This window comes from Lactuca serriola, chromosome 3 (genome assembly GCF_051521515.1).
Source record: "Lactuca serriola cultivar US96UC23 chromosome 3, Lser_US96UC23_V15, whole genome shotgun sequence".
NCBI lineage: Eukaryota > Viridiplantae > Streptophyta > Magnoliopsida > Asterales > Asteraceae > Lactuca > Lactuca serriola.
The window spans coordinates 248034620-248057692 of record NC_136410.1 but is presented as its reverse complement, the minus strand read 5'-3'; the positions used below and the strand labels follow the sequence as shown (position 1 = coordinate 248057692).

The 23073-nt window shown below is 38.7% G+C and overlaps 1 protein-coding gene across 3 annotated transcripts; it reads right to left on the bottom strand.

The window, feature by feature from the left end:
- Positions 1-1362: 1362 nt before the first annotated feature.
- LOC145093849 (putative disease resistance RPP13-like protein 1) lies at positions 1363-6674 on the bottom strand. Of its 3 annotated transcripts, none has more exons than XM_079032103.1 (3): positions 2782-6674; positions 2007-2153; positions 1363-1876 (listed from the first exon to the last, which is right to left on the bottom strand). In XM_079032103.1, the coding sequence occupies exon 1, from the start codon at positions 6566-6568 to the stop codon at positions 2789-2791; it is 3780 nt and encodes a 1259-aa protein (XP_078888229.1). In that variant the 5' UTR covers positions 6569-6674; the 3' UTR covers positions 1363-1876; positions 2007-2153; positions 2782-2788. The 3 variants fall into 3 exon arrangements, with proteins under 3 accessions (XP_078888229.1, XP_078888230.1, XP_078888228.1); XM_079032104.1 differs by having other exon boundaries at positions 2007-2137; XM_079032102.1 differs by having other exon boundaries at positions 2007-6674.
- Positions 6675-23073: the final 16399 nt, after the last annotated feature.

The following is a 23073-nucleotide window of genomic DNA, read 5'->3' as shown; positions in this document are numbered from 1 at the left end:
TACTCTTGACATATTAAAAGATTGTGGTATGATGGGGTGTAAACCAAGTCCTTTTCCGATGCAACAAAATCTTCAACTAGACAAATGTGGAGATTCCTCGGATTGAAGTCGACTTATATTTACAAGAAACTAGGCCTAAACAAAGACACATGGAAATTTCCTCACGTGTACTTCGTTATCTCAAAGGGACACCACGTCAAGGTATTTTAATTCCTAGAACTGGATGCACTGAATTAGTTGTCTACTGTGTGACTTAGATTGGTTAGGATGTGCTTTTACACGAAGGTCTCGAACGGGTTATCTACTCCTTTTGGGTGGGTCTCCAATCTCTTGGAAAACAAAGAAGCAAACGGTGGTATCTTGTTCTTCTGCAAAAACTTGTGTTTTTTAGTCTTTAGTTGTAGGATACTTCTATTTATCTTTTACTTCAATTTTTTTAGTTGGTCAAAACATAGTCATTTATATTTGTTTATATTTGTTGTTGTACATGTAGATTTGGAACATCACACAAAATACATAGAAATAAATTTATATATTTTGTATTTGAGGTAGAAGTAGTAATCACACAAAATAGTATGATACATACTATAAATACAGAGGAAACTTGGCATTCTAAAATCATAGACTAGTAAATAACAATTGTTACTCACAAATCATCAGTGCCAAATTTGGAGAGGGGAAAATAGAGATACATTATAATTAAAAACTTAATTTTGTGTAACAAGCTACTAACGGTATACATAAAGCCATCATTTTAAGTTATATTTAAGTGAGAGTGTCACTCTAGCATGTTTGATACATGAAGTGAATCATCATGATAAATTTTGTTTCTCACGATTAGTTGTTTAACAGCCGATGCATGATATTAATGGCCTTAGCTGATGGGTGTTAATGGGTGTTTGGGTCGTCATCAGCTATGACAGTTGTATGTAGTGAAGATGATGGTTGTGACTGTCGAAGCTCTTACTGCTAATGTGTCATATAAAGTTTTTCAACAGCCGTTAGTTTGTTTTTTAGTGTTAACTCGGTTACAAAACTCATTTTTTATTTCATAATTAAACTAGTGACAGTAATAAAGGAGAAGCTTTTACAAAAGAAAAACATTGTGCATGTGTAGTACCAAATTTGAGTGGTTCCAGGAATCTATGTAAAAGAGCAGTTAACACCATAAACTATGACTCCAAACATAAGTTTATTTTACTTCACAAAATATAAGGTGAGCCTAAAGGCATGATGATTCCTTGTGATTTAGCATCTACAACTGACCATATGCTCATTGTCATTACAGGAGGAACTTCTCCAAAGGACATAACTCCCTATTAGGTGTCAATCAAGAGTGGACAAAAGCAAAAAAAAAAAAACAAAACAAAACAAAAATCCAAGCTAATCATTATCAGAAAGCTAAATGAGTTACTGAAGTTATACATCATTTAATGAAAGTCAAAGTTACATGGACTCTGTTTTCAACTTCTTGGAACAGCAGATGGAGTTCTGTTTTTGCTCTGTTTTCAATCTAACTTTCAAACACAAGCTTCATAGGATGTCTCTTGATGAAAACAAGTTCTCTTTCTCTTTGGGTTAAATCAAAAGTCTATAAAACAAGTAAATATCACAAAATTAACCTTATAATAATTTCTATAGAGTTTGGCTTTAGACATTAGGTAATCAATTTGGAACTGAGACGGATGTATAGCTTTACATAGTTTTTATGTAAAAGCAAAACAAGATCACAACATCAAGGCTATACAGAAATTGAGCTTAGTTTAAATGATTGAAAAGATGCAACAGGTAAAAAGCATTGAAGCTTCACAGCTTCAATCATTAGGAGTTCTGCACTTAACTTCCATGGATGATAGTTGGACAGTAAGTCATTCACCTATACATCAAGATTCCATTTTAAACAAATTTAGAACGAGAAAAACTGAAGTAAAAAATTTGGAAATAATTGGCCACATAAGTGCTTGTTTCAGACAACATAGGTTTTTGTGAGTCTGATAGGAACAAACCTTGTAAACCAGAAGCAACACCATATAAATGTCTTTCTTTGTAAACCATCATCATTTGATATTTTATTTCCTCAGATGCTTTCATTTAAAAATTCATTGCATCCACCGACCTTTCATGTTGTATTGCTTGGCTGTAAGTGTGGAAAACTGAGAAATATACATTTGAACGGAATACTAAGATATGATTAAATTAAATATTTCTAAAAATTAAAATTTTCAAATATTTACAAAATCTTAAAAAGATAAATAAGATTTATGGTCTTAATGGAATCATATTTAGAGGCATCAAAATGGACATATTTAATGAAAAATACATTAGCATTAATCTTGGGTCAAATGCGTCATTGACGGACAACATATTAATTGGCATTCTCAAAATGTGTACAAAACCTGGTTGGTATTGGGTGATAGTGATACATCATCAAAACGATTCATGATTTGAACGTATTCATAATATGAATTTCAAATTGTTTGCTTGTACATTATAATTTCAAAGTATCTAACTCGTTAACCATTTTGATTCATTTTGGCTTCCATCATGACCCTTCCATGTTACAATCCTAATTACATTCATTCCAAAATGAAATGGTAAAATCTGAAATCAGTAAGCATATCCGTGTTACAAACCAAATATTGAGGCACACATGAACTTTTGAAAATATGTACTTGTATGGTTGTACCGATATAATATATTGAGAAAATTTGTTTGAATGAGCTGAATTAGTTATTTAATATATGCATAACTAACAAAAGGTATCTGAGGAGCGGGGCTTGCCTTCATATTAATTATGGAAGTATCCATCTATCTTGAAGCATGGGATAAGGGAGACGCGAGGCCAATAGGAGCCACCTCTACCGAACCTTTCTTTCAGATTTGGGCATTTGAATATTATCAAACTCAGAAGTGAAGGCAACAAGTTTTCTGGTAGATCTATGGTCTTTGGGCACTTCTGAATGATGAGACGTTGGAGGGAGGTGAGGTGTTGGAGTCCCGTAGAAACCGATTCCAGTTTCTCAAATCCATCTATGCCAAAAATAGTAAGAGATGAAGGAAGAAGATGTGACAACTGATCAAACTTTTTCATGCCATCATATGGTCCGGCATGTAATTTTAGGTTAGAAAGTGATGTTGGAAAATTCTGGGGGCCCCACTCTGAGAGGGGCTTCTTCAACCCTCCTATTTCAAGCCGACACAATTTCGGAGGCCAATGCCCACGAGGAAAGGATGCATCCATACATATACAATTTTGTATTTTCAGATATGTTAACAAAGTGAGATTAGGCAACTCATGGTCGGGAAATGACTCTATACTTGGACATTCTGATATTGCCAACGTGGTGAGGTAAATGAAACAACTCAATTCATTAATCGGCTTCAAATTTGTCTTCTCTCTTCCTCCCAATTCCTTTTCCAATAGTTTCTTGCAATCGGTGATGGTAAGTGACTTGAGCTTTTGCCCTCCTCCTGTTGGGAAGGAGACGGATGTAATTGAATCACAACTTTCAATATCCAAATCCTCCACGCTATCTGGACAACTGCAGTGCTCCAAACTGTTACATTTCCATACTTTCAACGTCCTAAAGGATGTTAGGCTGCTCCCACTATGAATGTTATCCTCTTCTTTCTCCCCTAAACTCATCAAATTTGAACAAGAATATACATCCAACTTCTTTAAATTCATAAGAACCTTACTTGCCTCTACTTCTGATTCCCACAAGTATCTTATTTCATTACATTCCCTGATGTTTATTTCTTCAACTGCCCCAAGAAACCCTATCATACCTCTCCACAGCTCATCAGTAAGCCCTGAAATATCATCTATTTCCAACTTGGTGATTGATGAAGCTACATAGACCAGTCTTTTCAATAAACCATGACCACATATTCTTAGTTTCAGAACCCTTAGTGAAGGCAGTGCTTCAAGTGAGACTTGAACCAGATTAGGACAATCTTCAATATGAAGCTCTTGAAGGCAAGGAAACGCCCCACTATTTGTCGACCATTCCTCCCAACCTGACATACAATCAAACCGTAGGATTTCAAGTGAAGGAAACACAAGGCCGGTCCCAAGTAACTCCAAACCTACAATCTTCACCTTACTCATCCCACCAATAAACAGTTCCTTCAGTGATGGTAGTTGCCCAAGCATTGGTAGAGATGTACATTCTTCACACCCTTCTATTGACACATGAGTCAACCGACGAAAGGAGGGATCCCCAACCCAATTTGGAAACTCTATACCCCTATATGACACAATGTTGAGTTTTTCTAGAGTACCATTATGAGGCATCAACTCATTGAGGACCTCTTTTTCAAGTGTTCCCGTTCGGAAAACATTAAACTCAGAACCCCAATTCAACTCTAACTCACTAAACCTCTTTTGCGATAAGTTCGCCGCACGTGCATCCATTGCATTCTGCACATTGCCCAGCCCCGGAATACAAACTTTCCCATGGAGATTTTGCAAGTTCTTAAGCTCAGTTATTGCCAAGCCAATGTCACTGAAGAGAGTTTGTAGACTTTTCAACTCACCAATCCCTAAGGGTATCTCGTTCAACCTACAAGTATTCCTCATGTCAAAATGCTGCAAATTTTTAAGCTTTGAGAAGCTCTTGGGCAACTCAGTTAACATTTTACAGCCAGAAACAATCAGCGTCTGTAAATTATAAAGATTGCAGACATTTTCCGGTAAATGGATAATTTTAGTTCGAGATAGATTAAGATACCGCAAGTGCTTCATACTACCGACGACTTCTGGTACCTTGCTTATGCTAAGATTACTCAAACTTAGGACCCTTAACAATGGTAACTCCTGAAGTAAGTCACTCAGGACCTTATTTGATAAGTAAAAATTTTCCCAATCTTTTAGCACCCCAACAGACAATGCTAAAAATGTTCTCAATTTTTTAGCTCCTCTGTATGGGTCTAGCCTTTTGTACACCATGTAATCCTCACAAACAAGTGACATATGTCGGTGTTTTTGCAAAACTTCCTTCCTAAATTCCTGGTTCATCTCAATATCTAACCTTGAAAAAAAATCTCCAGCAACAAATGTGGCCATGTCATTCAGGAGGTCATGCATCACAAACAACGATTTGTCATTAGGAGCATGTTGAAAAAATGACCTTGACAGCAACTCTTCAAAACATTTGTGACCCCACTGTTGCATTGACTTTCTTACATCAGAGTGGTGCAAAAACCCTTCTGCCATCCACAACAAAACCAACTCCTCTTTGTCAAACTCATAGTCCTTGGGGAACAAGGAGCAGTACCCAAACAACAGCTTCAAAGTGGCAGAAAGATCATTGTAGCTTAGTCTAAGAACAGGAACAATCTTATCTCCATTTCCTAAATTCCATATCTCACTATCCAACAGATATTTCCATTCTTCCTCATCTGTTTTTGTCCTCAATAACCTCCCGAGTATTCTTAAAGCCAAAGGCAAGCCCCCACATTTTTTCACAAACCGTTCCCCATGTGGCCTTAGTGTTGGATGTGAATCAAAGTTATCCACACCCAATGCATGCTGAGCAAACAACGACAAAGAATCGTCTTGTGATAGACGCTGTAGAGGGTCTAGACTGTGGAAAGAGTCTTGATGAGAAAAACCTAACTGTTTGAGCAATTGCTCCTTCCGAGTAGTCATGATTATTCTACTTCCAGAAGCCCCCACAAGAAATGGGACCACCAATTTTTCCCAATCACCATAGCTTTCAGACCATACATCATCTAAAACTATTAGAAATAGTTTGTTCTGAAGTTTCTCTTTAATAGCTTCTTGAAGCAGATTTAAACCTGCAAATTCCTTGTTTTCACCGGTCACTGATTGATAAATAACCCTGCTTATATTGAGGATACTGAACTCATCAGAAACACAAACCCATGCCCTGAGTTCGAAGTGATCCTTCACTTTCTTTTCATCATACAAAAGTCTAGCTAGAGTTGTTTTACCAACCCCACCCATACCAACTATGGGCACGATGTTGAAGTTTTGACTACTTGATTCATAAGTATCCCCCAACAGCTTCTGAAGCAATTTTTTCTTATCATCTTCACGTCCAATGATACCACTTGCATCTACCAAAGACGCCTCATCTCTTTCAATTTTGGGTTTTTCGTATGTTATCACACTTAAACCAAGATTATTTTTCGCCTCTACCAGTTCTTGTAACTTAGCGGCAATATCATCTAACCTGGCATGCATCCTATTACTTTGTGAGAAACTTGTGCAACAACTTGGGATTAGCTTTCTTACCACGCTGGCGGAAGCTCCAGTTTCACGGGTCAACTCACGATGAATAGCTTCTGTTGCGATATCATCAAGTAGGTCATCAGTGTCGTAAGCCAATTGTTGGAGATCAATCAGCCATCTTTTAACAGCTTCATCAATTACTTCCTTCTGAGAAGCATCATTAAGCAGATCTTTGACCTGGTCTAATGTCTTCTTCAATTTCTTAAGCTCTGAATCAATTCCCTTGGAGCGAGCCATCTTCTTCAAGGCTTCAGAGGTCAGCTTTTCAAAGACTAATGTGAACAAGGCAGAAAGAACGATTTCAGCCATTGTTTATTGTTTATGGCAATAGCAGAGAAGAGAATATAGTATAGATGTAGATGAAGTGGATGCAAAGAGAAAATTATTTCAATTATCAAGAGATGTTGACGAATTGGATTAACAATGAGATCGATTTCAATTATTGTTTACAGTAAAGATGTAGATTAAATTAATGCCCACTACAAATTTGTGGGCCCAAAAGTTGCAAATTAAGGAGTTTCAACGAAAAGATAAAAGAGATTAAAAATTGTTTACCTAAACATTACAAAGTGAAACTTCTTTGTTGATGTAAACATTCCATGAACCCATAATTCTTTCAATCATAGAAAAAGGACGAACAACTGAACCCACTCCTCTGTCAGCACATGAGGACAAAAATCATCTATTCTTCATGGCCTTCTTCTCTTTCTACATCCTCCATTTCTCCAATGTTACCAACTTTGACGATTCTGATTCCGGCAGCCAACAATTTTTGCTACATTTCGACAGAGATAAACATTGCGGACCAGAATCCTCCACCGTCTGGTCTCCTTCTCCATGATGTTTAATGTGAAGAGTCAAAGAATCGAAGCCCACGACGATTTCGCGACGGAGAAGGGTTTCTGAACGGGCCCATGATTCGTCATTGGTCAAAATTTTGATGAGTATTGACGATGGGGTGTTTTACGTTTTTGTTTAGATAAAGTTGAAAAAAAAATAAAAGAGTAAATTACTGAAATCATCCCTATGGTTTGGTTAACATTTCACGTTTGGTTCCTAATTTTTCTTTTGCACTCGGATCGTCACTGTGGTTTGATTTTGTTGCGTTTTTCGTCCCACACTTACATAAAATTAAGGACCAAACATGCAATTTTGATCAAACCATAGGGACGAAAAACGCAACGAAATCAAACCATATGGACGATCCGAGTGCAAAAAAAAAAGTTAGGGACCAAACGTGAAATTTTGACCAAACCATAGGGAAGATTTTAGTAATTTACTCAAAAAAAATGTAAGGTCCCGTCTATTTTTTTAAAATAAACTTAAAATTATAAAATTTTATTTAATACCAAGTATTTTTAAGTTACAACGTTCTTGTTAAAGTCTACCTAACTACTATTTGGTAATTATACAGACAATAAATTTTAAGATTGCTCATCTACAGCACGGGCGTAGCCAATATAGGGGAACAGCACCCACACAAAATTAAAGTTACATATATATGGTATTGATAATATATATTTTTGTTAAATAAAAAGAATTTGTGTTGCGATATGGAATATTCTATTCAAAAATTGAAATTAGTATATGATAATACATTGTTGTCTATGTCGATTAAACTCCATTTTAGATTATTTTATTAATGTAAGACAACATCGTGTGCAACTTATATAAATAATTTAGATAAGAATGCATATATAGTTACATTTGGTTATCGTTAGAATAATTTTGCCACTCATTCATATTTTGTATATTATTTGGCCTACTCTAAAACAAAATCCTGGCTATACCACTAATCTACATTCCAGTTTGGAGCTGCTAGGTTATTTTTTTAGTTTGGCTTAGGGGCGAGCAAAAACCGAACTGCAAACCAAAAAACTCACATAAACCAAAAGCGAAAAAACCCAAACTAAAGCGAAAACCAATGGTGCGGTTTTTAGTTTTGCAAAAACTGAAATTTTCGGTGAAGTGCGGTTTTCAAATTTACAAAAACCGCAAAAAACCGAACCGCACCGCATGATATATATATATATATATATATATATATATATATATATATATATATATATATATATATATATATATATATACACCGTATAAAACATATTTAGTCAAATGATGAATTTTAAGTAGTACAAGTCCTTATGCAATATCTACAATAAATTTATGCATCGAATTTTATTTGGTACACGTACATATAGCTTTTGACCAAATCTCATTTCTTATCTCATCCAACAACCTCCACACTGTTTTGCCCTTTCTTCAGTCTTATAATATACCTCGGGCTATTTATCTAATACAGTAGGAGAATGTCTGCACGTTGCGCAGAAGCACTATATAGTTGAAGTCTTTACAAATATATGTTTTTTTTAAATATAACTATAACACTATTATTAAATTTTATATAATAATTTGTATACTAAATTGGTATAATATATCGATTATTTTAAATTATATGATAATATATATATCTATTATAACTTCATAATCTCAATCGTTTGAATCACTTTTATCTGCGAGTTACACATGAATAAAAATAAATATAATATATGATTTAACGTTATTTATAGTTGTTATTGTTAATAAATTTTTAAAATTTATTTTCTTAATGCTTTAATTTCTATCATTTAATTATTTAAAACATCAAATATTGTTTTTTGGTTTTAAGTGTAACAATATAATCATTTATATAGAGTTATTTATAATTATTGTTATTGTAAGTTTATTTAAGTTACTCATTTGAAAAACTTTTAACGATTATAAAAATATATTTAGGAAATATTTTAGTTAAATTGAGATTACAATTTAGTTTTTGTATTTATCACTACAATTTATCATTTTTAACTATTTACAAAATATTCTTTGGTTTTTCAAGTGAAACTATATTTGAGTTTACATTATAATGTTATGTTCAAGTTAACAGTTTATGTATTTTATCCAAACTGTTCAAAAGTTGTAGCATTAAACTGATAATTGTTTACATACAATAACATATTAAATCTAATAAATTAAGTATAATATGTTAAAAGTTAAAGACATAACTTTATAAGTAAAAGTAAATATATTATTTTAAAATTAAATTTTAGTGTATTTATGATTACGCTTTAGGTTTGATATTTATTTAACTTTATTAACCAACTTATAATCATTATTAGAAAGACAGTACAATTTATCACTTTTAACTATTTACAAAATATTCTTTGGGTTGTTTAAGTTAAACTAAAATTTATATTTAAGTTGACCCTTTAATGTTATATTTAAATTAATAATTTAATTACTTTAAACAAATTGTATCTTTAAAATGATAATGGGTTATATCTAACAATATATTAATAGTAATAAATTAAGTATAATACGTTAAAAGTTAAAAGAATAACTTTATAAGTAGAAGTATAAATATTATTTTAATATTGAATTTTAGTTTATATATAATTACACTTTAGGTTTACTATTTATTTAACCTAATTATCCAAATTATAATTATTATTAAAAAGAAATTGAAAAATCATAGGAGTTTCAAATGAATGTGGTGAAAGGAAAAATGTTTCCTTCATAAGTATACTAGGCGAATGCTTGCGTGTAGCATATAAACACCTATATAGATGAAGCTTTTACAAATATATGTTTTTTAATATAGCAATAATGTTGTTGTTAAATTTGATATAATAATTCGTATACTAAATTGATATAATACATTGATTATTTTGAATTATAAGAAAATATATACATCTATTATAACTGCATAATCTCAATCGTTTAAATGACATCTACCTGCGAGTTACACATGAATAAAATTAAATATAATATATGGTGTAATGTTATTTATAGTTGTTGTTATTGTTAATTAATTTTTTTATATTTATTTGCTTAATGTTTTAATTTTTATCATTATAGTTATTTAAAACATCAAACATTGTTTTTTTATTTTAAAGGTAACAATATAATCATTTATATAGAGTTATTTTTAACTGCTGTTATTGTAAGTTATTTTAAGCTACTTGTTTGAAAAGTTTTAACGATTATAAAAATATCTTTAGGAAATATTTTAGTTAAATTGAGATTACAATTTAGTTTTTGCATTTATCACTATAATTTATCACTTTTAACTATTTACAAAATATTCTTTAGTTTTTTAAGTGGAATTGAAATTTATATTTAAGTTGACATTGTAATGTTATATATTTTTAAAATAACAATTTAAGTATTTGTCAAAAGTGTTCAAAAGTTGTAGCTTTAAACTGATAATGGTTTACATACAACAACATATTAAATCTAATAAATTAAGTATAATATGTTAAAAGTTAAAGACATAACTTTATAAGTAGGAGTAAAGATATTCTTTTAAATTTGAAATTTAGATTATTTATGATTACGCTTTAGTTTTAATATTTATTTAACCTTATTAACCAAATTATCTTCATTATTATAATAGCACTACAACTAATCACTTTTTAACTATTTACAAAATATTTTTTTGGCTTGTTTAAGTTAAATTAAAATTTATATTTAAGTTGATCATGTAGTGTTATATTCAAATTAATAATTTAAGTATTTTATACAAATTGTTCTAAAGTTGTATCTTTAAAATGATAATGGTTTACATCTAACAATATATTAAAACTAATAAATTAAGTATAATGTGTTAAAAGTTTAAAAACAATCACTTAATAAGTAGAAGTAAAGGTATTATTTTAATATTGAAATTTAGTTTAGATATGATTACACTTTAGGTTTGATATTTATTTGACCTTATTAACCAACTTATAATTATTATTAGAAAGAAATTGAAAAGTAATAGGAGTTTCAAATGAATATGGTGAAAGAAAAAAATGTTTCCTTTATAATATAGTATGATGATATGATGATATGATATAGATAAATACATATAGATAGATATAGATATATAGATATAGATACGCTCTTCTCCATTCACTATCTACGCATTTACCTCCACCACCACTCTCCTCTTTCTTCATAACCAGTGACCAACACCACCTCACAGCATTGTCTCCACCACCTCACATCTAATACCACCATTGTCATCAGCTCAGTATCACAGCACCACCGTCGCACCACTATTACACCGCCATCACTAGACACTCAACCATCAGTGTTCTCCTCCTCCCCCCCCCCTTAATTGGAGACCATCACAAACCTATACCCATACCATACTCCATCTTTAGCCACCTAGACACCCTCCTCGACGATCGGTGCAGCGAGAAACCCTAGCCACCATAATCTTCAAACTCATTAATCGGAGACCATCGCAAACTCATTTGATTGTTCTAGGTAATATCAGCTCCAGGTTATGGATGGTTTTTTTTTTCTCCTTTTCAAATCTCAATTTATATTTTGATCCTTTTCATTCTTTGTCTAATTTCGATTTTCCATGGACGAAGAAGTCTAGGAAAATATAATAAATACCACTACCACCAACATCACCAAAATTTGAAAGAGCTTCAACCCTAAATCGGCATCCCCAACTTCTATTCGAACAAGAGGTTTTGGCTCCCCAGAAACACATCTATGTTTGTGCCTTCTGATATCAATTATTTTCTATCGTGAAATTGAGCAAAATATACATTCAATCTCTATAAAATGCAGCTAAAATCCGACCGGTAAACATCTTTATTTAGTCCCCTTTTCTTCTTTTTTGCATATGTGTTTTCTTTGAATCTAGCATCCGTATTGTTTCCTTTTTAACTAAATTTTTTGGGTTTACATTTATCAGGTCTTTGGAACAATAATGATGTAATCTTTAAAAAGAGCAAGTTTTTTTTCTTAAACATTGTATTTCTGTCACTGAATCTTCTCAATTTAAAGAACCTGACTTTATATTTATGACTTTGAAGGTTTCTTTTCCTAAAGCCCTCAAAAAATCGTACAATGTAAGGAATGAATCTCAAGACTTTAATATGCATAATTCCAATAACAGTCGTATTTTTCTCACTTTCTATTTCCTTTATTTCTATATCAAATCACTATTTTTAATATTTATGTACCAACAAGCATGACTATCTTTATCAGACTTGAAACATTTCTCTGGTTAAAGATTACAATCCATTAAATTAAAACAAGTCAGTTATCAGTTTTAAATCAAACCATTAGAGGGATGTGTTTTAAAGAAAATCATAATTTAGTTTTATTTTTCGACATAAAGAATGTGGTGTGTGCTTCAACAGGTGTAACATCCCAAGATGTTCATAGGTATTTCCGAATCCTCCCTTCTATCATTATTCTGTCACGTGTAGTCCTTGAGGTTGGAAGTGTAGAGCCAAGATAAGTCTAAGGGCCAAGGTTGCAACTTTGGACCAGGAAGGAGTACGTTGAGCGTACATAAGAGTACGCTAAGCGTATTAAGGTGCGCCTTAGTACGCTGGGTGTAAACTTGTATATGTTGGGCGTACTTACATTAGGAGGAAAACCCTAATATCTACGGTTGGGGGCTATTTTAAACATCCTTATGGCTCATTTTCTCTCATCATTCTTAGCCTCCATATTCCAGAAACGTCCCAAACCCTAGTTTTGTCTGTTAGTGTGAGTTAGGGGCTTTTTTGTGAAGATCTGCGCAACCACTTTTGTCTACGCCATGCAAACAACACGCAGACATATGCCCTCGCAGAGTGTTTGTTTTTTGGAAGTGTGCACATCGAAAAACGTCTGCACGAGGTCTTCATGGTGCAGACATGGGCCACTGTCTTTAAAGGTCTTTAGACCTCATTTTAACGTAAACCAAAAAAAACATGGGCCACCGTGCAGTTTTTTTTCTTACTTTTTTTTTTGCTGAAAATGCATTTTTAATGTTTATAACATGAAATTAAGGTTGAAAATTCAATTTATTTCAACAGCCGCAGACGTTAAAAACAAACATTTTTCTTATTGTAGACTGTAGACATTTGGTCCACCTCTTCTGCCGTAGAGGCTTGCAGATGTGGTCTGCAGACTGCAGACATTTTGGCTTCAAAAAAACAAACAACACCTTAGTGTGTGTTTTGAGCCGTTGAAGGTGAAGTCATTGCATCAAATAGTTGGAGAAGGAAGGCAAGCTTGTAGATCTGAAGTTTCCTTGTGCCATAGGAGCTCAAAAGGTAAAAAGCTTCAAACTTTATGCTTATATGAAGTAGATCTTGCTATACTAGCTTTATGGAGCCAATTCTTGTCCCAAAAGTCCCAAGTTGGTGCATGGTGTCCTTTTGGACGAAATAAACTGTCCTTCTAGACTCTTGAAGAGGTTTTGAGCGATAAAAATGAGGCCTCAATGGCTTAAGATGTCCCATGCATGGAGTAGGAAGGTCTTAATCGATTAAGACCAAGTGTTAAGAGTTTTCTGGACGCCCAAATTGTTAAAGTTTGTGACTTTATGAGTCCTAGGCACATTTGGTCATTGGATCTCAAGTTTGGGCTTAAGTGCTTAAGCCATTTAGTACTTATTAGGGTTTTAGCAAAACCCCTTGTAAATCCGGTACGCCCAGCATACTGAGTCAACCACCCCGATGGTGGTCAACATCAGGAAGAGTATGCCCCAGCGCACCAGAGGAGTACGCCCCGTGTACATTCTCTGTTAGGCTTTCGATATTTTGGGCTTAAGGCTTGGGCCACTCTTGGGCTAGTTTGGAATGAGCCTTGCTGGACTTTCTGAACAATGATGTTTTGGGCCAGTTTTGGTAATGGATTTTAGATTAAGGCCCAATTAGGAAGTGGGGCCAAATTTGGAAAATTAGGCCATTAATGGGCTTGTGTATATGGACTTTCAGATAGTGAATTTGATATTGGGCCTTGGCCCAAATTAGAGAAAAGGAAAAATGGACTATGGGGATTCTTAGTCAAGATTAGTATTTCCATTTATTGACTTAATATTCGTTATTATTTGAATAGTTCATGATTTTCGACGAGACAACAATTGGAGGCTTTCTGTTCATTTCAGCATTACTCAAGATGTGAGTTATCCTCACTATACTAAGGGGTCGAAGGCAACAAAGTTAAGTTGTTTTTTAATAAATGAATTATGTATGAAAATAACTAAAGTATAATTCTTATATAATTTAATTTACATGTATCATAATAATAAAAAGATTAAATTACAAAAATATCCCTATAGTTCAATAAAAACAACATATTAAGTCCAAACTTCTAAAAATCAGACAACATGCCATGTTTATGGATAAAGTGTAACATCCCGAAATATCAAGAGTAAAGTTGAAGGGCTAAAAGAGTAATATGGGAAAGAGCGACTCGGCAAGTCCATGGGTGGACTCGGCGAGTAGAGTCGCGACTTGGTCGCGTGTCAAGTGGCCGACTCGGCGAGTCAGTGGATTGGACTCTGCGAGTAGGCGCTGAGTGGAGAAAACCCTAAATCCGGAGGTTGAGCCCTATATAAAGAACATTATGTTTCCTCCCCAGCCTCCTTATCATCCCTTGAGTTCCAGAAGCCCTAATTTCATGATAAACTCCATTATTGAGAGGATTGAAGCTTGGAAGAAAGGATTGTGAAGAGAAGAGGGAGGAATTCGAGGATAGCATCAAGAGGGCTTGGAGATCTGGAGTCTACATCAGCTTAGGCTCATCTTTGGGGTAAGGATCCTCTGTCTTGAGCTCTTTTCCCCCTTATTGTCTTCCATGAGGGTTGTTTTGGGGGTTTTGGGTGTAATTCATGAGTTATTCGGGATTGGAAGATGGATCTGAGGATGCTACCTCAGATCTGGAGTGGTATGGTCCAAAAATGCATAAAGTCTCTGTGTTTGAGTGTTTAGTGAAGCCATCATGTCCCAAACCCTAGCCCTAGAGTGTAAAAGGCCTAGATCTCTTTCGATTCACGTAAAGTTTGCCACTTTACGTGATGGATGGGTTGTAGGAGGCTAGATCTATGTTTTGGATCTGTTGCATGGCCTGGAATGCTTCTATTTGGATTCAGACCGGTGGTACTCGGCGAGTCACATGGGTAGACTCGACGAGTTGCTTGAAGATGAGTTGGAACTCGACGAGTTGGAAGAACAACTCGGCGAGTTGGATGAAGATGGCCTGGAACTCGACGAGTTGGAAGAACAACTTGGCGAGTAGGTTGAAGATAGCCTTAGACTCGACGAGTTTGTTCTTTGACTCGGCGAGTCTTGTCGAAGAGTCCCAATCTTTTCTGGTTGAGCCGTGAATCGGTGAGTCAAGGGGATGACTCGGTGAGTTGTGTGTGAGCGGACTCAGAGTTGTTGAACTCGGCCAGTCTCGGGGTGACTCGGCGAGTTGAGTCGCGGATTAGGGAGTTTCTGAGCATGGGGACTCGGCGAGTCATCGGGTTGACTCGGCGAGTAGAGTCAGTCAGGGGTTGACTTTGACCAAGGGTTTACCAGTGGTTTCCAGGGGCATTTTGGTAATTGTTGAATATTGTTTTGAGTTCAGTGCCTTGGTGGTTGTCCAGTGGTGGAGATCGTATCAGTGATCGGAGCAGTTTGGGTTATCTGTTCAGTCGGCAGTTTCGAGGTGAGTTATCCTCACTATATCAACAGGGTCTAAAGCACCAAGGTCAGCCCTTATCGGATTGAGATCCGGATATTTGTTGTTATGTTATTGTTTTGATATGTTTGCATCCTGCTAGCTAGGATGGTATATGTTAGAGACCTGGTTGAGATAGGTATCCCGAGATGTAGGGTGATGCTATGCTAGTGACCGGTTAGGTCGGTATCCTGGTTAGAATGATGATATGTTATGTGACCTGTTTGATCGTCTTGTTGACTGTGAATTGCTATATGATTGTATGTTTATGTGCACATGGTTGTTTGGACTGGAGTTGGGTTGAGGCGGGTCCTTCTTTGTGCTGTAGGCCAAGATACCCAGGGCGGACCGGTTGTCCCGAAGGCCCAGCGAGCGGTCCGGATAGGCTGTAGGCCCCAAGAGGGCGGACCAGACGTGCCGAGGCTCGGAGAGTGGACCAGGCCGACTGAAGGCCCGGTGCGGGCGGAACAGTCATACTGTAGACTCAGAGAGTGGACCAGGTGGATTGAAGGCCCGGTGCGGGCGGACCAATCATACTGCAGACTCGATGTATGTGGTTAGATTCGGAGAGTGGACCAGGTGGATTGAAGGCCCGGTGCAGGCGGACCAATCACACTGTAGACTCGAGGTATATGGCTAGACTCGGAGGGTGGACCAGGTGGACTGTTGGCCGGTGCGGCGGACCAGTCCCACAATAGACCCGAAGTGCATGGCTGTTTTGTGATCGGATATGTTATGGCATGTTATGCGTGTATGGTATATGTGGTTGGTATTATGGGGATATCTCACTAAGCTTTCGGGCTTACAGTTGTGGTTTTATGTTTTTCAGGTTCTTCCGGAGACCGTGGCAAGGCGAAGGCGTGATTGTACCGCTCCTCGTGTTTATGTTGTGATGAGATTCTGGGAATACTTAAAATAAATTGTATTGAAAACCTTTTTGTAATAACTTTAATGGAATCGGGTTGTTTTTGAAAATTTTAAATTGGTTGAAATTTCTGGACGTTACAAGTTGGTATCAGAGCCTTGGTTTGAGTGAATTGGAGGAATATTCGTGTGACTCCAGTCTCAAATCGAGGAGAGTTTTCAAAAGAGTATTTAAAATGGTTTTCAAAATGAGTAAAGGAGGACGTGGAGGTACGATCAGCCGGAGCCAGTAAGTATCCCCAAAATACCATACATGATATTTGTTTTGAGCTTTGTTAGCACAGCATGCTAGTTCTAGGCTAGGGATCTTCAGGATTTCATGATAATGTTGCCTGATTTGTGATGCCTGTAGCCTAGGGTTTCCTTATGAGAGATTTCCAGTGTTCCTCTAGTTGTGAGGGTTGAGCGTTGTTATGCATGTTTTCACTAGGGTGTTGTGGTAGTACTTCATACAAATATGGGTAGGTGTGGAAGGTAGTATGGGCCCGTACTACTGAAAGCACAGGACCCATACGCGTATCAGGGAAACCATGACCTCTAGGGTTGGGTTGAGAGAGTTGGTTCCTGGGATAGTGGGAAGAGTCTGAGATTTTGTGTGGTGTTTTTCAGTATGGAGATTCCGAGGCATGCTGGGAGTGGATCCGGATCAGGATCGGGAGCAGGAGAGGGAGTCCCGGGCGGGTCAATACCGCCCGAGGTTATCGGTCAGATGAGCACGTGCGAGTTGGATGCGAGGATTCGTGATATCCTGCGTGATGAGATTGATGAGTTGTTTCGGGCTGAGTTGCCGGTGCTGTTTGGGTCGATCAAGACCGCCATGGTTGAGTATTTTGATGAGCGTTATGCAGTTCTCACAGAGACGGCTGTCGCGGCGGCTACAGCAGTTGTAGCAGCTGCAGGGGGAGGAGCTGGTCGGGGCTTTCAGTATCGGGACTTCGATAATACGAAGCCTCCCACCTTTGATGGAGTTTAGGACCCGATTGTTGCTATGAGATGGTTATCGGACGTGGAGGGGTGTTTCTTCACGTGTTCATGCCCTGCTGATCAGAGGGTGAGGTGTGCTCTGAACCTGTTGAGGCTCGGGGCGAAGGATTGGTGGAGATTGACCACGGGGTCATATTCAGATGCGCAGAGGGCTGCGGTTTCATGGGATCAGTTCAGAGAGATGTTCAGCACTCGTTATGTTCCGCAAGTTGAGAGGGAGAGATTGGCTCAGGAGTTCCTTGAGCTGAAGCAGGATTCGGAGTCGGTGACTGAGATCACCAGGATGTTCACTGAGAGGGCGATGTTCTGCCCAGAATTCGCTTCGGAGCAGGCTCAGATGTCTCGATATCTGAGCATGCTCAAGAGGGACATCAGACAGTTTGTGTCTACGCAGAGGTGCGAGACCCTGTTGGAGTTGCAGGAGGCCGCCAGGCGGCGTGAGTTAGAGATTGAGGTGCAGATGCGTGAGCTGAGGCAGGCTCCGGTGCAGTCGCAGCCGGCGCCGAAACGGTCCAAGATCGTTGACGCTAGAGTGGGGGATCTGAGCAGCCACACTTGTGGGAAGTATGGGAGGGGTCACACCGGAGTTTGTAGGTCCGGTGGTGCATGCCGCAAGTGCGGAAAGGAGGGGCACTATGCGAGGGATTGTCTGCAGTCAGCGCCGGTTCGGGATTTGAGGATTTGTTATCATTGTCATCAGGTTGGACATTTGAGGGTCAACTGTCCACAGCTTGCTGCAGGACCGGTGCAGGCTCCAGCACCGGCCACTTTGAGGATCACGGGTGGAGGTCAGGGTGGAGCGGAGCCCCCAAGGGCTCAGGGTCGTGCTTTTCAGCTTTCGGCAGAGGAGGTCAGAGTAGTGCCGGATGCAGCTGCGGGTATGTTTCTTCCTTGATGTCTTGTTATCTTATGATTATTGTGGAATATTATTTATGTGCTAGTATCTTTGTGTGGTTTTCGATGCGGTATTCGTCGTTTTTGAGGGTTGTGGTTTGGTTATGGGTTATTGTATTGGGAATTTCGTTGGTTATCATTCATGAGGGTTATTAGTGGAAACCTGACATTGGTTTGAAGGCTGGGTAGCATCTGCTTTCTGAGGAGTGGTTAGATGCAGATCGAGTTTCTTTCGAGCGGGTTAATCAGTGTTGATATGGGATCTTGTTAAGGTTGATTATGCTTGTGGGAATCAGTCCGCGTGTAAGTGTTGGTTTTGTGCAGAGTTGTTCTGGGTGGTCGGTATTGGCGACCGATGTTTGATGGTCAGTGCTACAAGTGGGGGAGAATTGGAAAATTCTCCGGGAGATCGATGAGTATTTAAGGGTGCTTAGCTGTTGGGATTCAGCAGTGTTCTGTCAGTCCAGAGTATAGGCTGGTATGAGTAAGTGTCGGGCATGCGGAGCAGGATACAGACTTAGGGCATTTGATTGTGGAAGGCCTGGGATCGGGCCGGGATCGAGTATGTATGATGGGGATAGAGTTCGGAACCCCTAGAAGGATAGAACAGTATGCATGAGAGGATTTCCCAGAGAGATAGCTCGGAATGATGGATGTTAGTTGAGCGGTCCGGATAGACTGAAGGCCGATAGGCGTACCAATCAGGCCGAAGGCTCGGAGAACGGTCCAGCCAAACTGAAGGCACTGGAGGGAGGTCCAGATTGGCTGAAGGTTTTGAGAGTGGTCCAGATTGGCTAAAGGCCTGTGAAGGCGGTCCAGTCATGCTGAAGACTCTACAGGTATTGATAGAGCGGTTTGAGGAGATGGTTTGAGTATTTTGCGATGTGTTAGCATTAGAAGGTCTGGCCCCGGGTATTGATCTTGATTGGTGGAGATGGTGCATGGACTCGAGAGTCCTTGAGAGTAGAGTCAGAGCATGTGTGTTGGATGGATAGCGGATACGCTATGAAGGAGTGGTGTAGCATTGGGCGAGCGCCGTGGCACTTGTGATAGTGTCAAGGCAGCCAAGTGGTTTTCCTTGATAAGGAAAGACAAAGGAGTGTAACTCCGAGAGGGAGTGCGAATTCACAGAAGTGAGCAGCAGAGCAGAGTTATGATTAGAGTGATTCGAGTATGGTTATTGAGCAGCGTGTTTGCGGCAGTGGAATGGGATCACATCCGGTTTGGGATGTCAGCTGAGGTCGCGGAAGGAATTCTGCAGGTGTAGAGCCAAGAGGCTCGAAAGGAATGCAGGGAGGGAGTCTCGAGCTCTCAGTGTGATTCTGATCAGGGAAGTGCGTATGTAGTGGTGGTTCATCCTTGGGGATGTCTGAAGATGTCATCAGTGTATCGGGTTTTCCCAACCTGAGGGTGCTAGAGCTAGTTCAGCATGTGTATGTGATTGCAAGAGGAGAGCTCATGGGAGTTGCTCTGAAGAATGTGTCTTTCTGTCAGCAGAATGACTAGAGTTGGACTCGAATCAGGAATTCGGTGGTGCATGATTATTCTAGCTCATATGGGTCGAGTGATGGTTGTGATTTGGAGCAGTGTTGCGTCATGGATAGTACTCAGTTGTTAAGTGGAATTGTCAGAGGGTAAAGCCGGTGGCCGACTTGAGACGGTGATCAGGACACCACAAGGAAAGAGAACGTGAGTTCGAGTTTCGATGGTTATGCCTTGAGGAACCTGGTCCGGTTAAGTCCAGGTGGCGCGTTGTGGGAGTATTTTTGGAGATGAGTTGCCGTAGGCTTCAAGGACGAAGCCTAATTTAAGTGGGGGAGAATTGTAACATCCCGAAATATAAAGAGTAAAGTTGAACGGATAAAAGAGTAATATGGGAAAGAGCGACTCGGCGAGTAGAGTCGCGACTTGGTCGCGTGTCAAGTGGCCGACTCGGCGAGTCAGTGGATTGGACTCAGCGAGTAGGCGCTGAGTGGAGAAAACCCTAAATCCGAAGGTTGAGCCCTATATAAAGAACATTATGTTTCCTCCCCAGCCTCCTTATCATCCCTTGAGTTCCAGAAGCCTTAATTTCGTGATAAACTCCATTATTGAGAGGATTGAAGCTTGGAAGAAAGGATTGTGAAGAGAAGAGGGAGGAATTCGAGGATAGCATCAAGAGGGCTTGGAGATCTGGAGTCTACATCAGCTTAGGCTCATCTTTGGGGTAAGGATCCTCTGTCTTGAGCTCTTTTCCCCCTTATTGTCTTCCATGAGGGTTGTTTTGGGGTTTTTGGGTGTAATTCATGAGTTATTCGGGATTGGAAGATGGATCTGAGGATGCTACCTCAGATCTGGAGTGGTATGGTCCAAATATGCATAAAGTCTCTGTGTTTGAGTGTTTAGTGAAGCCATCATGTCCCAAACCCTAGCCCTAGAGTGTAAAAGGCCTAGATCTCTTTCGATTCACGTAAAGTTTGCCACTTTACGTGATGGATGGGTTGTAGGAGGCTAGATCTATGTTTTGGATCTGTTGCATGGCCTGGAATGCTTCTGTTTGGATTCAAACCGGTGGTACTCGGCGAGTCACATGGGTAGACTCGACGAGTTGCTTGAAGATGAGCTGGAACTCGACGAGTTGGAAGAACAACTCGGCGAGTTGGATGATGGCCTGGAACTCGACGAGTTGGAAGAACAACTTGGCGAGTAGGTTGAAGATAGCCTTAGACTCGACGAGTCTGTTCTTTGACTCGGCGAGTCTTGTCGAAGAGTCCCAATCTTTTCTGGTTGAGCCGTGAATCGGTGAGTCAAGGGGATGACTCGGTGAGTTGTGTGTGAGCGGACTCAGAGTTGTTGAACTCGGCAAGTCTCGGGGTGACTCGGCGAGTTGAGTCGCGGATTGGGGAGTTTCTGAGCATGGGGACTCGGCGAGTCATCGGGTTGACTCGGCGAGTAGAGTCAGTCAGGGGTTGACTTTGACCAAGGGTTTACCAGTGGTTTCCAGGGGCATTTTGGTAATTGTTGAATATTGTTTTGAGTTCAGTGCCTTGGTGGTTGTCCAGTGGTGGAGATCGTATCAGTGATCGGAGCAGTTTGGGTTATCTGTTCAGTTGGCAGTTTCGAGGTGAGTTATCCTCACTATATCAACAGGGTCTAAAGCACCAAGGTCAGCCCTTATCGGATTGAGATCCGGATATTTGTTGTTATGTTATTGTTTTGATATGTTTGCATCCTGGTAGCTAGGATGGTATATGTTAGAGACCTGGTTGAGATAGGTATCCCGAGATGTAGGGTGATGCTATGCTAGTGACCGGTTAGGTCGGTATCCTGCTTAGAATAATGATATGTTATGTGACCTGTTTGATCGGCTTGTTGACTGTGAATTGCTATATGATTGTATGTTTATGTGCACATGGTTGTTTGGACTGGAGTTGGGTTGAGGCGGGTCCTGCTTTGTGTTGTAGGCCAAGATACCCAGGGCGGATCGGTTGTCCCGAAGGCCCAGCGAGCGGTCCGGATAGGCTGTAGGCCTCAAGAGGGCGGGCCAGACGTGCCGAGGCTCGGAGAGTGGACCAGACCGACTGAAGGCCCGGTGCGGGCGGACCAGTCATACTGTAGACTCAGAGAGTGGACCAGGTGGATTGAAGGCCCGGTGCGGGCGGGCCAATCACATTGTAGACTCGAGGTATATGGCTAGACTCGGAGGGTGGACCAGGTGGACTGTTGGCCGGTGCGGCGGACCAGTCCCACAGTAGACCCGAAGTGCATGACTGTTCTGTGATCGGATATGTTATGGCATGTTATGCGTGTATGGTATATGTGGTTGGTATTTTGGGGATATCTCACTAAACTTTCGGGCTTACAGTTGTGGTTTTATGTTTTTCAGGTTCTTCCGGAGACCGTGGCAAGGCGAAGGCGTGATCGTACCGCTCCTCGTGTTTATGTTGTGATGAGATTCTGGGATTACTTAAAATAAATTGTATTGAAAACCTTTTTGTAATAACTTTAATGGAATCAGGTTGTTTTTGATAATTTTAAATTGGTTGAAATTTCTGGACGTTACATAAAGGGTTGAAAACCAAGTGTTTTTTTGTTAAAATTTCACTACTTTTAATTAAAAAAATGTCGTATTTGTTATTTGATCTTTAGAATGACATGTGTATGAAAAAAAAAAACAATTCAATATGAACACCTATATAACAATCAAAGCTTGACATTTATTGGTAATTAATAGTTGCAGATAGATTGTGAGTTATTTGGAACCGATGCGTTATGAGGTATGTAGAAGATATTCCCAAAATGCAACTCTTAAGAATAGGACATGTTCCTAAAAGAAACTACTATAAGTTCATCCAAAAGAAACTAGTCGGTGTTTCTGTAACGTAGCATTTTCCCTTTTTAACCTAACCTTTCAGTTTTTCCATTTGACCCACGAATTTAAAAGATATGGAATACATTGTGTCTTATTTTTAAATTTTGAGGTTTTCTCAAGAGTAATCTCTGTGAAATATGTGTTTATGTATATTTACAAGGGTCATGACAAACAAGTT

Excerpts from the sequence above, each read along its gene's own strand:
- LOC145093849 (XM_079032102.1), bottom strand. The coding sequence starts at position 6,568 with ATGGCTGAAATCGTTCTTTCTGCCTTGTTCACATTAGTCTTTGAAAAG.